General features: G+C 44.0%; 2 protein-coding genes across 6 annotated transcripts in view; one reads left to right on the top strand and one right to left on the bottom strand.

Annotated features, from left to right (window-relative positions):
* The window catches only part of TXNDC11 (thioredoxin domain containing 11), a 33,941-nt gene extending 30,155 nt beyond the window's left edge, over window positions 1-3,786 (top strand). For all 3 annotated transcript variants that reach the window (XM_069809952.1, XM_069809953.1, XM_069809954.1), the window contains one exon: window positions 2,563-3,786. In XM_069809952.1, coding sequence (XP_069666053.1) covers window positions 2,563-3,190 — 628 coding nt within the window. In that variant the 3' untranslated portion in view covers window positions 3,191-3,786. The remainder of the gene's footprint in view (window positions 1-2,562) is intronic.
* SNN (stannin) lies at window positions 3,220-13,898 on the bottom strand. Of its 3 annotated transcripts, none has more exons than XM_069809957.1 (3): window positions 13,773-13,898; window positions 12,634-12,763; window positions 3,220-6,071 (listed from the first exon to the last, which is right to left on the bottom strand). In XM_069809957.1, exon 3 carries the CDS (start codon window positions 5,990-5,992, stop codon window positions 5,729-5,731), a length of 264 nt encoding a protein of 87 aa, XP_069666058.1. In that variant the 5' UTR covers window positions 5,993-6,071; window positions 12,634-12,763; window positions 13,773-13,898; the 3' UTR covers window positions 3,220-5,728. The 3 variants fall into 3 exon arrangements, with proteins under 3 accessions (XP_069666058.1, XP_069666059.1, XP_069666060.1); XM_069809958.1 differs by lacking the exon at window positions 13,773-13,898 and adding an exon at window positions 12,910-13,130; XM_069809959.1 differs by lacking the exon at window positions 12,634-12,763.
* Window positions 13,899-14,618: the final 720 nt, after the last annotated feature.

Here is a 14,618-nt window from a genome sequence, read left to right as displayed (position 1 = left end):
TCTAGTTTGCCGAACCATGCCTCCTAGGGGACAGAGTCAGTGTCATGTATCATGATGAAAAGGGTTTTCTTGAATTATTTTAAAGCATAGCGCAAGCAGGTTCTAGAGCAGTAAAACAAGTTACATTACGTGAAGCTTCCTCTAATACTTACCATTTTCCCCGTTACTACGAAGTCTGGTGTTCCTTATTTCTTTTCATATACTCATTTTGCCTTAGTCTGTTTTATAAAGCAGCTCTAGACTGTCTCTGGAGTGACAGACTTAATAGTTTTAGTAAGATTGTTTTCGTAATGTTCTAGTTGGTTTCATAAAGGTACCTTACCTCTAGTCATTGTTTTCTCTCCTGCTTTTCCTCTCCAGTGTGTTTTATATTTTGCTGCATGTAGGTAATCAAGAAAATTAGGTTTTGATAGTATTTGTAGTATTGTTAGCACTACTAGAGTCATCATATATTAATTTTTGATATAAAGGTGCCTCATATTAAGCTTTCTGTGCAGCTCCTTATGCATTTGCCTTATGAGACAATTTTTGCAAATTAACTCTGTCCTCAGCTTCTTTCCACCACATGCTGTTAATGTTTTGCTTTTTGTTTTAAATAGCCTTTTAGCTTTTCTGATACATACTGTGGTTTTGATCAATAAGAATAGATGATGACGTAGTAAAATATTACCACTGTGTAACGCGTCAGTTTTGTCTTAGTGTAGACTATTTATTGCCTAAATCATGTCATGATTCATCAAACTTGGATGTGAGCTGATTGTCAGCTGAGAAACTGCTGCTGCTAATTACAAGAGTTAACTTGGTTGATCACCAGAAGTCTGCAGGGAAAGAAAAATCATGCTGCTTACACTTCCAAAAATAGCTTAATTTTGATGAACAGGAGCCTCATCTGCCTGAAGTTATTGAATTATTGATAAAATACGGTATCTGTCTTCTACCTAAAATACAATAAGTAGTTCTCGGTAAGTGAGATTAGCATATAGGATATAAACATATGAGTTGGATGTCACAGAAAGCTTTTTTGAGGCAACTGTAATTGGTAACTGAATAACTCCTCAGTTCCAGATGCATGGTGTAAGCAATTCAGAAACATAATGTCACACGTGGGGACACAGGAGTTGTCTGTCCATGGTGTGTGTTGTACAGGAGCAGCAGTGGTAAATTTTGAGGCATTAGGCATTATACTTGAATCTGGCTTTCTTGCTTTGGAATAACTTTTATTTGGGTTTATCCTGTCCTTTTTCTGACTTGTGTAATTAACCCATGTCTGAACGTATGCTACATACCATTAATCTGGTTATGAATTTGGCAATAAAGGGGAAGTAAACTAAGCTTTTCTTCTCTGCTTTGATGGTTCCCTAATGAAAGGGAGAATATGCTTCTGACTGGCAAAGGCTAAAGACAATACAAAATTATAAACTATTAGCTAGCTTCCCAGTTAAACATACTGAAGTATAAGTAGCTCTACTGCAATAGTCAGGAGGCAGCAAACTCATGTTCATGTTATACTGGAATATGCTGAGTGAAAGATTGAAGATGTAAATGGTTCAGAAAGAAGGCTAAGAGTTAGTTTCTGTCTAGTCCTCAGGGGATGGTTTAGCCTCCTATGTTTTATGATAGAAGTATGCACATGGTCCAGAAAAGGCAATAACTTTAACATTTGACACAGCTGGTGGTTGTGGGTATCTTTTGGTGGTTAGTAGTCTTGAAGAAATTTGGTACTTCAAGCAGCTTAGACTCTTTGTCAGGTTAAGAGTAACAGTTTACGCTGTTGCAGACAAACAGCAGTGGGCCCACCTCTTCATATGCTGGGCTTAGTATTCACAGCCTTATAATGAGCTTCAGAAAAAAAAACCCAAAATGTTGTTTGGTTTGCTTCCTTGATCACCTCAGTGGCATAAAGACAAAGAAGAGGAAAAAGTAAAAAGATTCAGTTTTTTGACAACAAAAGGGCCTTGCTTCTGTTGAAAGTGACTGCTTACTGTTTAAAAGCAAACTGTACTTTTGTGCTCCTTGCAATACCCTTCTGATGCTGGAACACATTAAGCTGCTTCTTCCAGGATAACACATATAGGCTCCAAATAGTCATTTACCACCAGACAGCTTTATACATCTGGACTTAACTTCTAACAATGTATGTAGAATTAGGAACACTTAAATGTTCTCCTTCAGTTTATTAACAGATGTTAGTATCAGCATGCTCTGATCACACCTGCCCAACAGTAATGCTACCATATGTACTTCAAGCTCATAACCCATAACTGGGATACTTTATTTAAGAGTAAAATTTGTTTCCTGAAATTTGACAGAAAATTTTGCTCTTGGACAAATACCATCCAGTGCAGAGATGCTTACAGCACCTAGACTGGAATACAGGTAAAAGGGTTCATCAAGAGAAAATCCTGTGTGCTTTATTACATGAGTTCAGGTTTCTCTTAGCTGCTATATTAACCATTTTTAATAAAAAAACCAAGATAGCACATTGGAGTTGAACAGCAGATGCTTAGATAAAGTTATCATTGCTTACCTCTCTGAATGTTTTAACTTGTTCTGTCTTTCTAGGAAGGAACAAAGTGTGAAGTTCCCAGAAGACTTTTCAGTTAATCTTCCTAATCTCCTTAAATTTATTTTACATCACTCAAGTCTTTCTTCGTCAGAGCCCTGTACCAAAGAATGCCTACATAAAGAGACAGTTCTACAGCAAGGACACATCTCCCACTTAGAGAGGGAAATTCAGAAGTTAAGGTCAGAAATCAGTGCACTTCATCAGGCCCACGACCAGCTTGAAGCACAGCTTTCTGAAGCTAGGAGAGAGGAACATAGACTACAGCAGCAAAAACACACACTGGAAAAGCAGCACAAGACTCTGCAGCTCCACAGTGAGCAGTTACAGGCCACATATGACCAGAAGAATCAAGAATTATTAGAAATGGCTGAAAAGCTTCAAGAATTAGCTGATGCATCAGAAAACCTCCTTAAAGAGAATACTTTACTGAGAATCTTGGTGGCATCAAGGGAAGGAAAGCTACAGAGCAAAGATGAAAGTAAAGAAGCCCTTCAGTCAGAGCAAACACTTTCTGAAGATAATGATGTATCAGTTTCAACAGCTACGGCCACATTAGAGGAAAAAAGGATTGATAATATTGATACCATAGAGACAGAGCACAATAGGGGAAACAGGACAGAATGATTGCTTACACAAAGTCAAATGATGCAGTATTGGGTAGGTATTTATGCAAATTTTATTGAAATTCATTGTAAATAAAGACTTCTTCCCCCACATGATCTAAAAAAAGAAAAATCAAATGGAATATTTTTGTATACTTGAACAACTTAGTACATACCCACATCTAAAGAGAAGAGGAGAATGGAAAACACTTTCTGCACTTTACTATTGCACTAACTTGCAAACACCTATCCACTGAACTTAAAGATGCTGATTTTTAGGGGCAACTGTGCAGCACCTCTGACTAAGGACCAGGTTTTTTTTTACTGGCTTTCTCTTGCAGCTGCTGGAAGAGAAATTAGACCTTTGATTTATACTTTTCCATAATTTCTGAAGTTTGCCCTTTACACTGCATTCTCTGCTGAATTAAAATGGAGATGCTTCATCTGTGTAATCAGTAAACTTGAATGGACAAAGTCATCTTGCTACAACTATTCTGTTCTAGAACTTCACCACTTTGTATCACTTTTGTATACCAGTTGTCTGACTGTCTTGAAACCTGCAAGAGCCATGTGTGAACTGTTCTCTACTAGAAACTAAAGAAAGTCTTACTGAACTAATCCTTTTCTCCTTGATTTGCAAAAGGTCTAGAATGCAGCAGTTTTAAGTGTATGGGTCTGGGTATACATGCATTCTCATGAGACTAGTATCTTAAAAAAAAGCATGTACCAGTGTAAGTATAGCCCTCTATCATCTGTACCCCATATTGTACTCAAGAGGCAACAGCAGGAGCTTTTCCCTACTGAGAGCATTAGTTTTGCTTCAAATTACAGCCTTCAGGTTAAAAAAAAAAAGGCAAATGTTGAACTAAAATGCAAGTCAACATTTACTGTAGAAGAAACAGACAAGACTTTTTGCCTAGGCCATTATTGTCTTGCATATAGTTAAAATTCTCAAGCACACTTGCTAGACCTATATTACTTAGTTATTCCATATATACAGGTACAAGAAGCAAGTCTAATGCTTCCTATAGAGCTGAAGAACTTGGACTTCATTATTTGTAACTTATCTCAGGGAAAAGACTTACAGTAGCTTTTTTTTCCCTCCTAGGCAATTAGGTGTTTAAAAATTTCAGTAGGCAAAGGAAGCTATGTATAAAGTAATAGAAAATAGGTCAGTGGCCTCAAAGCATGTATGCCTACCCTAAGAGTTTTAGAATATGTAAGCTGCCAGTGGTGGCTCAGTGTTGTTCCTTCTCCTCCCCTTTCTGCCCCCTCTCCTCCCCCCAAACCTTTGAGGTCCAGCACTCCCTGTTTAACACATCTTTTTACAGTTACTATAGCTGAACTATAGCACAGAGCAGGAAACAGAAGGGATGTCCTTTTTGGAAGGACTTTGCCATTGCTAGCTAAAAACTTTTACGAACTGACTAGCAATCTGCCTTCCCCATATCAACATTTGTTTTTGTAGGAAAGACTGAAACTTATCTTGTAGTAGTACAGTTAAATCAAGAGAGTTATCTACAAGATACATTAACTGAATTCTGTAGTTGACTGTAGACTAAAATGCCTTTTTACAACAGGCTGTTAACATATACCCTAACTGCTAAGTACACAAACAGGGGTTCTAGGAAAAATTCATATTAGTTGCACTTATGCCAGTTTTAGTAAGTAACCACTTCTGCAGTTTCAGCATGCAGACCTACAGAAGAGAAGAGCCTGCTCTGCTGCCATTTCAAACTCCTGGAAACCTTCTGGACCACCCCTGAGGGTTCAGTATCCATCATTAGTTCCCAGGTTGGAATCCATCAAAATGGCAGTTTCCTTGCAGTAGCTACATAGTTAGAGAACTCAGTTGTAGCAGCCAAAAGCTTAACCTACCTAGCTGCAACTAAAGGAAATCGATTCCTTTCTTGTAGCTGCTGTGTTTCCTCCCTCAACATGTTACTGAAGGCTTATACATTCTTTGCAAAGAAAGCATTCTGTATCAGTCCAATAAACTGTTAAGAGTAGGAGTTTTGAATTTAGGGCTGCGCACTCAAGTTAGTAGCAAAGCAAGTTTTAACTGCAGATCTGGTTCTGAAGGTCTGGAATCCCATCTACAGTTGTGGTTCAGGAGTCCCCTTGTGTGGTATGTACAATTGCATCATATTATTCCCATATGCTGTGGAACTCAAAGCAAAAAGCTTCTGGCAGCCTATTTACAGTTCACAGTTGTAAAGTAGTTCACATTACAGTAGTAGCTCCATCAAAATAGGCTCAGCTAAACATTCAAGTAACAAAAAACACTAGTAGTCTCTTCACACCAATATATCCCTGTGTCTATTGCCGGCAATGGACATTATGCCAGGTGAGTCAGCTCCTGTCATAGAGGAATTAGGATACACAGCTGATGCAAAGTGCAACTTCTCAGTGCATGCAGTTGCAAAAAAAGCTTATTTAATCCTCATCAGAGTGTTTTCTGATGAGTAGTATGCATGTGACCAGGTTCTTCACAGTATAGGGATTCTTCTGCTGGTTACACACATTATAAGCAGAGTCCATATACATGTGTTGCTCCAAGTTAGCTATGTACTTCTGTGCCATTTGGAGTTAGCTTAGCTTTCCTCTCTACACAAGGTCCTTTAGCAGAGTACTGCACCAGAAGAAAGGGCTCTTTGGTTTCTCCTTCACCCACAATGCTTTCCTCATCTTCAGACTGGCTGATCCTTTGCAGACGCAGGTAACACCAGCAGCCCAGTATCAAGGCACCAAGAGCCGCAATAGCAATCAAAATAACAATAACAGTCACCACTCCAGTGGTGGGGCTATGATCCATAATAGACATGGTCAATATTTCAGATTGTCCCACTTCTTTAAGGAGATTCTTCTGTCCTCACTATCAGGCTTGCTGCATCTTCAAACTCCTGCAGTGCAAAAAATAGACACTTAATGAAGTTGTGCAGTTCTACCATATTCAGCAACATTGTATTCATGGTTGGTATCCTTCACAATGGCACATGACCCTCTTGCATTCAGTGCTTTGAGCTTCTCGCACTCCTACAGTTCTTCCTCATTTTAAGCTATTTCTTCAAACTGCCTTTGAAGATGCAGGTTTCTACATCACACTAAAGCAAATGAAAGCTAAACTTACTTCAACTCTTGACATGCTTGTCAAGATAGCACATGGTCAGCCTGCTAAGTTAACAATTTTAATAGACAGAAGATGAGTCAAGACACAAACACATAATAGACTATATGGAAGTTACATAGTTTAGTATAGAGAAATTTAAGACTATTTAATGCAAATGCTAAATCATGGGTGAGCTCTCAAATACACAAGGTAGCAATTCAGCTACCTTTAGTTTTCCTAAAGGAATCCTACAGAAAGTATATTTGAGAGTTGGAAGTCTGGCCTTTTTAAAAATTTTAATTTACAAACATCCTTCCTACATACTAACAGTTCCAGGATTGGTAAGCTAATTGCAAAGGTTAATTGCTACACTAATGCATTACTATAAGCCTGTCCATAACACTGGTCTGTTTAGAAAGGTTGACTATGGTAATTAATTGGTTGTCCATTGAGCTGATAAAACAGCTGTTGCTTTATATGCATTTTTCATAAGAAGCAGGTAGAGCTAGATTTATTGAAGACTAATAAAACACAAAGGGAAGATCATTATTTTAACATGCTGCTCCTCTTACTGGCTTTCATACCACAAGAGCAAGGTAGCATGTTAGGACTGCAGCTGAAATTGGAACAGAGACAGCAGGCAGGAAAATGGGCAAGAGGAGGAGCTGCAAGACTTCCTTAGTCTGCTGCAGAGTTTTGGCAGGATGAAAAATATAGACTGTCTTTTGCTACTTGTACTTCCAAATTCACAACACTATTTAAGGGGTCATGTGAGCCTTGCCTTAAATTTCAAAGTTATTGTTAACAAAGCTGGTAGCTTTACATTCCTCCACTTCAACTGGGACATAAGACAAAGTCTTCCCTTCCTACTGCCCTAGCTCTTTAACAAGACAGAAACTCATGGAAGACTTTAGTAGAGACCAGAACCAGTCCTACCCAGGAGCTCTGTACTGCTCTAGGAATCAGATTAGGGCTCAATACTACAATTTCAGGTACAACAGATAGAGTCTGTAGTGGTTCTAAGGTCACCTGCAAGTGCAGAACAATGTGTGCATTTCAGCTGCCATGTAGCCACTGACTGGCAATGTATTAACAGGAATATATTCTGGCTGCTGTAAGGGCAGGTCTATCAAGGGCCACATACCATTCCAGGAAAGGCTCTTCCTCACCATCCTTGTTGCAGTCTCTCAGCTGCAACAGCAGCATCTTCATACAAACCCCTCAGGAGAAGTCAGTCTTAAATGACCTTGAGCCAGAAGCATTAGCTTATTGTGTTATCCACTGCACTTGAATTCTCATCAGCATTTCAACATGAGTCAAGGCAGTTACAGTGCAGTATCTTCACCAACAGGACTCAAGTTAGAGACTAAGTTTATTCCCTAACATCTCATGGAATGGCAGACACACACACACTGCCACATAGCCATTTCAGCAAGGACACATCCACTAAAGAGAAGTTCAACATGAGCGTCACTAGGGTCCAGTGTCACATAACTAACTTGCACACTGGCTACATTTCCAGCCCTGTAAACTACAGCAACCAATAGCTTGTAGTGTACCAACTAAGTCCCACAGACCCAAGTTTTGTCCCAGTAAGGAAAACAAATCACACCACACACCCTCAGCAGAGATGTGTACAATTTTTGTCATCATCATCTTGGTTCTGCAATGCTTATTCAACACAGGGTGATCAGCTGAGGGTGATTAAGAGTGACTTTCATGTAGTTCATTTTCCTCAGGGCATGTCTGAACTGCAGCACTTTGATCTAGCCACAACAGTACAGCATCAGCATAAAAGATGGTTTACCTTGCCTCTCATGCAGGCACTGCATGTCCACATTAAGCCCTCTTCTGCAGCTTGCACAACTGCTAGCAGCAGTGACAACCAACTAGCACTGTTTTCTCTACAGCAGTTTGGTGCTCCATATAACCTTACATGAGAATTAAACAATGCAATGGTTTCAGTTTGATCTGGAAAACACAGGCAGGTCTGCAAGTTCCTGTTTGAGGGAGAAATGGGGCTCTTTAAGGATGCAGACCTCTGTCTTGAGACCAGGCTTTCTCTCATCAGGTTACACACTGGGCTCTTGCCATTCCCATTTCTTCTGGGATCCTGAGGAGTACAGCTGGACCAGGAAGTCCACTGTTTGGGAAGGTGCTTTCTTGGAACAAAGCATGCACAGGAGCAGTTCAGAGGAGTTAGAGGTAGGCATTTATTGCTGTCCTTGTGGGAAGAGCTATATAGTACTTTCTTATTTACTGTTCTTGGCCACTTCTGTTTAACACCACAATTACTGCTTAATAACACTGCTACTGCTTGCTTGAAGTTGTGAAGCAATTTAACCCCTACATCCACCTTTTGGAAAAATCCTGATGTTAAACTATACAAAGATCAGACCCAAGTCTCCATCAGTCTTATTTCTCAGCAGACACTGGGAAGAACCTTGCGGGCCCACATGCACTCCATGAGTGGGTGACTTCAGTCACTGGCAACTCCCACACAGCTGATGCTTCTCAAATATATGAAGTTCTACAGCAGATGCCAGTCAGGAGCATAAGTAGAGAGTTTCAAGGTGCAGAACTGGCCAGGAAGAACACGCTGATTACTTTGGGTACAATAGCTTTGTTTCTTTTTCCTCTGCTCTAGCACATCAACTCAGCTTAGTCATGACAGCTCCTTCTAGAATAAATTCACATTAATCTTTTACAAAAGGACAGATTTAACAGCTGGGAGATCATCTTTTCTTGAAGTCTTGCTCTTAAGTTTACACACAATGAAGAATATTATCAGACTCATCCTTCCAGTCTAAGGGGTCACTTGTATTTATTATCACCAACTAACTAGAACAGCTCTTAGGACAACTGAAATGTTAACAGTAGTAGATATAAACAGATCAGAAAGTTGTAGGACCTGTCCTTGAGGCAGGATGTTTTACATGAATGCTCACTCTGTTTACACTAGAAAGTTCCAGCTGAGTTAGGCTCTCCTGTGTCTCAAGTGATTTGGCTTTGATATGGCAAGGTAGAAAGTGTTAGAGATAGAGAACTAGGACCTCCAGGATGCACAAGACAAATTTGAACTGGAAGTTGTTTAATAAGGGTAAATCAGAGTGCAACACAACAACCTACAGATTCTTCTTAAAGATCTTTCTTGGCCAAATCCATAGGTTTTTTACCTTTAAAATTCTGAATGCTTTTTTATTTGATTAAAAATTCAAAGGATCTGCATCAGTTTGATCTCTGGGACAGAAAAGAGCACTACTACCTCTGGATGCACTGCCCAGTAAATTCCCTTTCTCTAGGCACAGAAACAAGTGCTATCTCACATTAATACTGTCAAGATAATCAGTTTGCATCAAGAAGCCCTTTCTAGCTTCTATTTCGAAAGCTCCTCGCATCTTTGTGCCATGCCATAGTTAATGCTAAGAGTTGTAGGAGAAAACAAGCCTACATATCTTCAGAAAGATTATTCCACAGACATTCCCCTTCTAGGGAAAGGACAACTAGACAGAATTCAAGGTCACTTTCTCAAAGCACTTCAACTCCACTTCTCAATGAGATAAATGTAAAGTGTAGAAGTCATTCCTTCTGCAGGCATATCCTCTTCTCACTCAAGGAGTCTGGAGCCAGCACCTTATATAAAGTCAGGTATTAAGCATCTGTACAAATTTACAGTGGCACAACCAGCTAGTTAATGGTGCATGATAGTAACTGGGATGGTAGCACTGTTACTTTATTAGCTTTGGATAGTTTTGTTTCAAACACCTGCAGTGTTCTGGCACCAAAAGCTACAGTGTTGTTGCTAACTCATGCTGCTATATTTCTGGCTTTAGGTCACTGTATACCTAGAGCTAAAGCTCTCCTGCAGCCTTAATTCTGTCCTTTGCACAGTATATTTGCATGTTGTAACTATATTAGTAAGAACTACCAGAGAGGCCTTTGGTTTCTGCATTGTTTTCTAGACACAGAACTCCAACCTCACTACTCTTTCCACCAGCAACTGATTGAAATCAAGATTTAGCTGTCTTCAAAGTCCACTTCTTGATGGGAGAAATACTGCATTCTGTAGATCCCCTTAAATTGATCTAAATGAGATTACAACTAGCTTTGAGACTCACTTTTCCCTTAAAGCATGCCTGAGCTAAAAAAAGCCCATGAGCATACCAGGAGCAGCACTGACTTACTTTATCACTTTTACTGCAAGATATCAAAAGCTGTAAATTCCTGATCTTCAAAGGGATTGCTAACACCATCCATATATACTTGGTGGCGCTTCTAGTGCTATGTCCCTTCCCACCACGCTTGCTATCAAAGCAAGCATCTAAGCATATTTACTCATTAGCAAGATTAGTCAGATTTACAGGTGGGAACTGCAAATAGCCTCAGTTCTTACAGCAATCAAGCAGTGAAAACATCAGCTATAAACTAGTTTCCCATAAATAACAGCTTCTTTTCTTTTTTGCCCAATACCAGCTTCTACACAGAACTTCATTTTTTAAATTGTTTTTGGTTTGTTTTGGTTTTGTTTTTTTTTTTCTTTTATCCAATTCAGAAGCTGTAAGTAAAGGACAAACAAAAAGGCAGTTTAAATTGCAGGAGGCTGCTAGAGGACAAATTCAATGCAAGGCTGGCATTAGTTTCTAAACCAAGTTTTTAATGATTATAGGTATTCTGCTGCTAAGCTCACTATCGTTAATGCCTGCAGGCATGTTTCTGAAAAGAAATACTGCTATTATAGATGCCAAAGCTGTATGCTGTATGAAGAGGCTTAAAAGCAGATCTACTATAGTTCACCCAAATATACCAAAGTCCTCAAGCAGTTATGTTCAAGGTGCACGTGTTAAGTCTTTAGGCTTTGGTTTTTTTGGGTTTGGGGGTAAAGGTAGGAGGTATACCTTCTATTACAGTTATTTCGCCTAAAGTAAGTTGAATGGGGCGGGGCAAAGGAAATGAGAATAAAACTACCAGAGGACTTCAGTTTAAAAATAAAAAGATTTAGTAATGACTGCTTAGTTAAAAAGCCTCCATGTTAAGACCTTTAAAAGGCAAAGTAACAGCAGCTTGCACTACATGCTACTAACTGAGAAAAAAGCTTTTTCTTGTATATGCCAGTAATATTACTTCTGAGGAATGCTGCATACTCTTCACAAGACCTTCCTTATTGCCAATGGAAGATGAGGGGAAAACCCTCTGGGGAAAATCAGAGCTGTAATTCTACCATTGGCACACAAGTGCATACAGCACCCACACTACCCAGCCATAGAGAATTGGGCCTTTACAGTACAGGAGTGCTCAGGCTTCACCACTTCCAAAAAAAGTAGGATCACTGTTATTCTTAATTAACTCCAGTTACTGGCACTTCTTTCTGATAAAGCCAAATTATCTTGCACAAACTGGGGCTTGGCCAGAGGATATTTTAGAAGCAGGGAGGTGTTTAGTAGAAGCCTTCAATGCAAATCTTCTCCTCCCAACCCTTATTATATTTGTGATAAGGAACAGAAGAGCAGGGAAGGCAGCTAAAAAAGGCCTTTCTGTGGCTAATTAGTTAGGGACAGTCTTCCAACAACTTGGCATTCAAGCAACTGTTAGAAACACAAGAATGAAAAACAATACTGAACAGCATTGACCGGAACAGCAGTTAGTTTCTGCATGAGGTGTAGTAGTACCTTACGCTTAATCAGGAATCACTTTCAGAGCTTTACACCAAGCTAAATCACACAAAAGTTATTATTTTACAGAAGACAGTAAGATTAAGAGAAGGGAGCAGCAATCTAGGAAGTTTCCCAGACACAGTGACACAAATTCAAGAATAGGCAGACCTTCTCAGTAGAACAGCAAGTAGAATAGGTTTACACTGTAACTGCCCATCAGGCAAGTCAGCCAGTTCATGCAGAACTAGAATCAGGTTTCTAGTGTTAAGAGCATGTTTGCTTCAGAGGCAATCGCATGGCTGGCAAAGCATTCGTCACACTCTAGATTTGTATTTCTCAGTGTCACATCTACATGAAGCTCTAATGAGAGGTCCGTCCTGATAACAAGGTCACTTCCGACATTCCGGTATCAGAAGTAACATGCTGTGTATATCCCGTGGCATAGCTTAATTCTTGATATATTAGAAAAATTGCTGAGATGGCAACATTAAGTTTGTTGATAAAAAAAACTTTTTCTATTTACACATTCAAGATAGTTCTCCAGATGTATATGGTCTGGGGTTTTTTAATGGCTAGATATCCAACAGCTATATGGGTGCTATCTAACAGCAGCTAGATAGCACCCATACATTTCTGATATTCAAGCAGATTTTATACTCAGCTCAAATCCTCAGACTGCAAGTACCCCAGAAGTCTATCACATACCTGTACCAGGGTAGCTCAAGAGCTCGGGCTAGGAATCCTCTACTCAGTTTCCAAATCACCTTATATTAGAAAAGTGAAGGTCACACTGGTTTTGGATCTTGTCCGGCAAGCCTTCCTCCTCGCTCCTCCCCTGTGGAGAGGGATCGCATTGGTCTCTAGATGCTCGGCATCCGAGTCCCTTCTGCTCTTGGCATTCCAGAGTTACATAACCATGCCCAACCACGAGCTCCTGGCACAGGCACTCGGGGAAAGAGGACCCGATACCGTTTCGCCTACCTGCTAATCAAGGCAAGAGCCTTACGAGCTGTTCCGAGCTCTTTAGCTCTGCCCAAAGCAGCGTCTACTGACAGATGTCTGCACCTGCATTCACGTCAGGAAGAGGAAGAGCGCGAGACAGCACGGTACGCGGCGGCCGCTCGGAGGAAGGAGCGAGAGTCGTTTTGAACGACTCGCGTTACCGTGAGCTCCCAGGACCGCCGACGTCGCGGTCAGTTCGGACCTCCCGCCGCTAAGCTCGGCGGCGCCGAGCGAGCGGGGACGGGCCGCGCCGGCCGAGAGGAGCCCCCCCCGCCGGCAGCGGGCGCGGCCGGCGCCCACCCCGAGCTGCCGCCCACAAGCCGTGAGGCATCGCCTCGTGCCCGCAGCACGGCGGCGGCGGCAACCGCGCCGGGAGAAGGGCGCCGAGCCCCCGGGCGGGCCGCTCGGGAGGACGGGGCAGAGCCGCCTCCCGGGCCGGGCCGTGCCCCGCCGGGGCAGCCCCGAGCCGCCCTCCCCGGGGCCCGCGCGGCGCCCCAGCACCGCTCGGGAGCGAGGCGGGGCCGGCGCGGAGCCCGCCGCCGCCCGGGCGCCGAGCCCTCCCGCCGGGCCGCCGCAGACACAAAGAGCGGCTCCGCCGCCGCGGGAAGGGGCGGCCCCGGCGGGAAAGCGCGGAGCGGCCCCTCCGCTGCTCCCGGGGCTCCGGCCGCCGCCCCAGCGCGGGACCCTCCCCGAGGCGCGGCCCCCGCCCCGGCTCACGGCACGGCCCGGGCCCCCCAGGCGAGCACCCGGGCCTCCCGCCCGGCGCCCAGCCGAGCCGCCCCCCGCCCCCCCCCGCCCCGCGCCGGGACCCATCCGGCCACAACCCCCCACCAGGCGCTCACCGTCCGTCGCGGCCCCGCCGCTCCCCGTCCCGCGGCGCACCCACCGACGCCACCGCGGGCGCGACAGCTCCTTCCCCGCCCGCGCCGCCTTATATCGGGGGCCGGGCGGCGCCGCGCGGCGGCCAATCGGCGCCCGGCGCGCAGGGCCCGGCCAGCAACAGCTGACGGGTGGGGCGGTGGCGGCGGCCGCTCGGCCCTCCCCTCCCCTCCCCTCCCCTCCGCTCTTCTCCGCTCCGCTCCCGTCCCTTGGCCGCGGCGGCGGAGCGGCAGGCCCGCCTCGCCCCGTGAGGGCTTGGCGGGTGTCGGGGAGCGGGGCCGGGGGACCCGAGGAAGGCGCAGCTGAGGTCAAGGGCTCCCCTGAGGGGGCGCGCCCCTTCCCGCCGCCGCCCTCGGCCGCCTCAGCCCTGCCCGGCGGCGAGGCGAGGGCGTGAGGGAGCCGCGGCCGGGCGGGAAGAAGCCGCCCGCGCTGGGCAGCCGCGCAGCCCCCCCCCCCCCCGCGAAGGGACTGAGGGTGCCAGACGTCTCTGTCCCGGCCCCGGCGCTCCCCTCGGCTACCGCCTGCACCCCGCAAGAGGCCCTTTCTCGACTCTCCGTGCAGCAATACGGCAACGCTGCCGTTACCGCCGAGGCCACCTCAGAGCCGCCGCGGTGCTTGGTGAGCGCTGACAGCCACCCGCCGGCCCAGGCTCGGTGCAGGCAGCGTGACAGGCCTCCCTGACTCTAAGGTCGTCTCTCTCAACGTCTAGTATGATCTCATTCCCGGTAACGTCCACTATATTTAGTAATTCACCCCACGGTTGTGCAGTAACGATGTAAACGCGTTAGGAAGTTGCCCAATACAGGGTT

Source organism: Haliaeetus albicilla, chromosome 22 (genome assembly GCF_947461875.1).
Source record: "Haliaeetus albicilla chromosome 22, bHalAlb1.1, whole genome shotgun sequence".
Lineage (NCBI taxonomy): Eukaryota > Metazoa > Chordata > Aves > Accipitriformes > Accipitridae > Haliaeetus > Haliaeetus albicilla.
Note: the sequence above shows the minus strand (reverse complement) of the source record. Positions and strands in the feature narration are given on the sequence as shown.

What these genes read in the sequence shown, in the direction of transcription:
- SNN (XM_069809957.1), bottom strand. Translation starts at nt 5,992, where the DNA reads ATGTCTATTATGGATCATAGCCCCACCACTGGAGTGGTGACTGTTATT.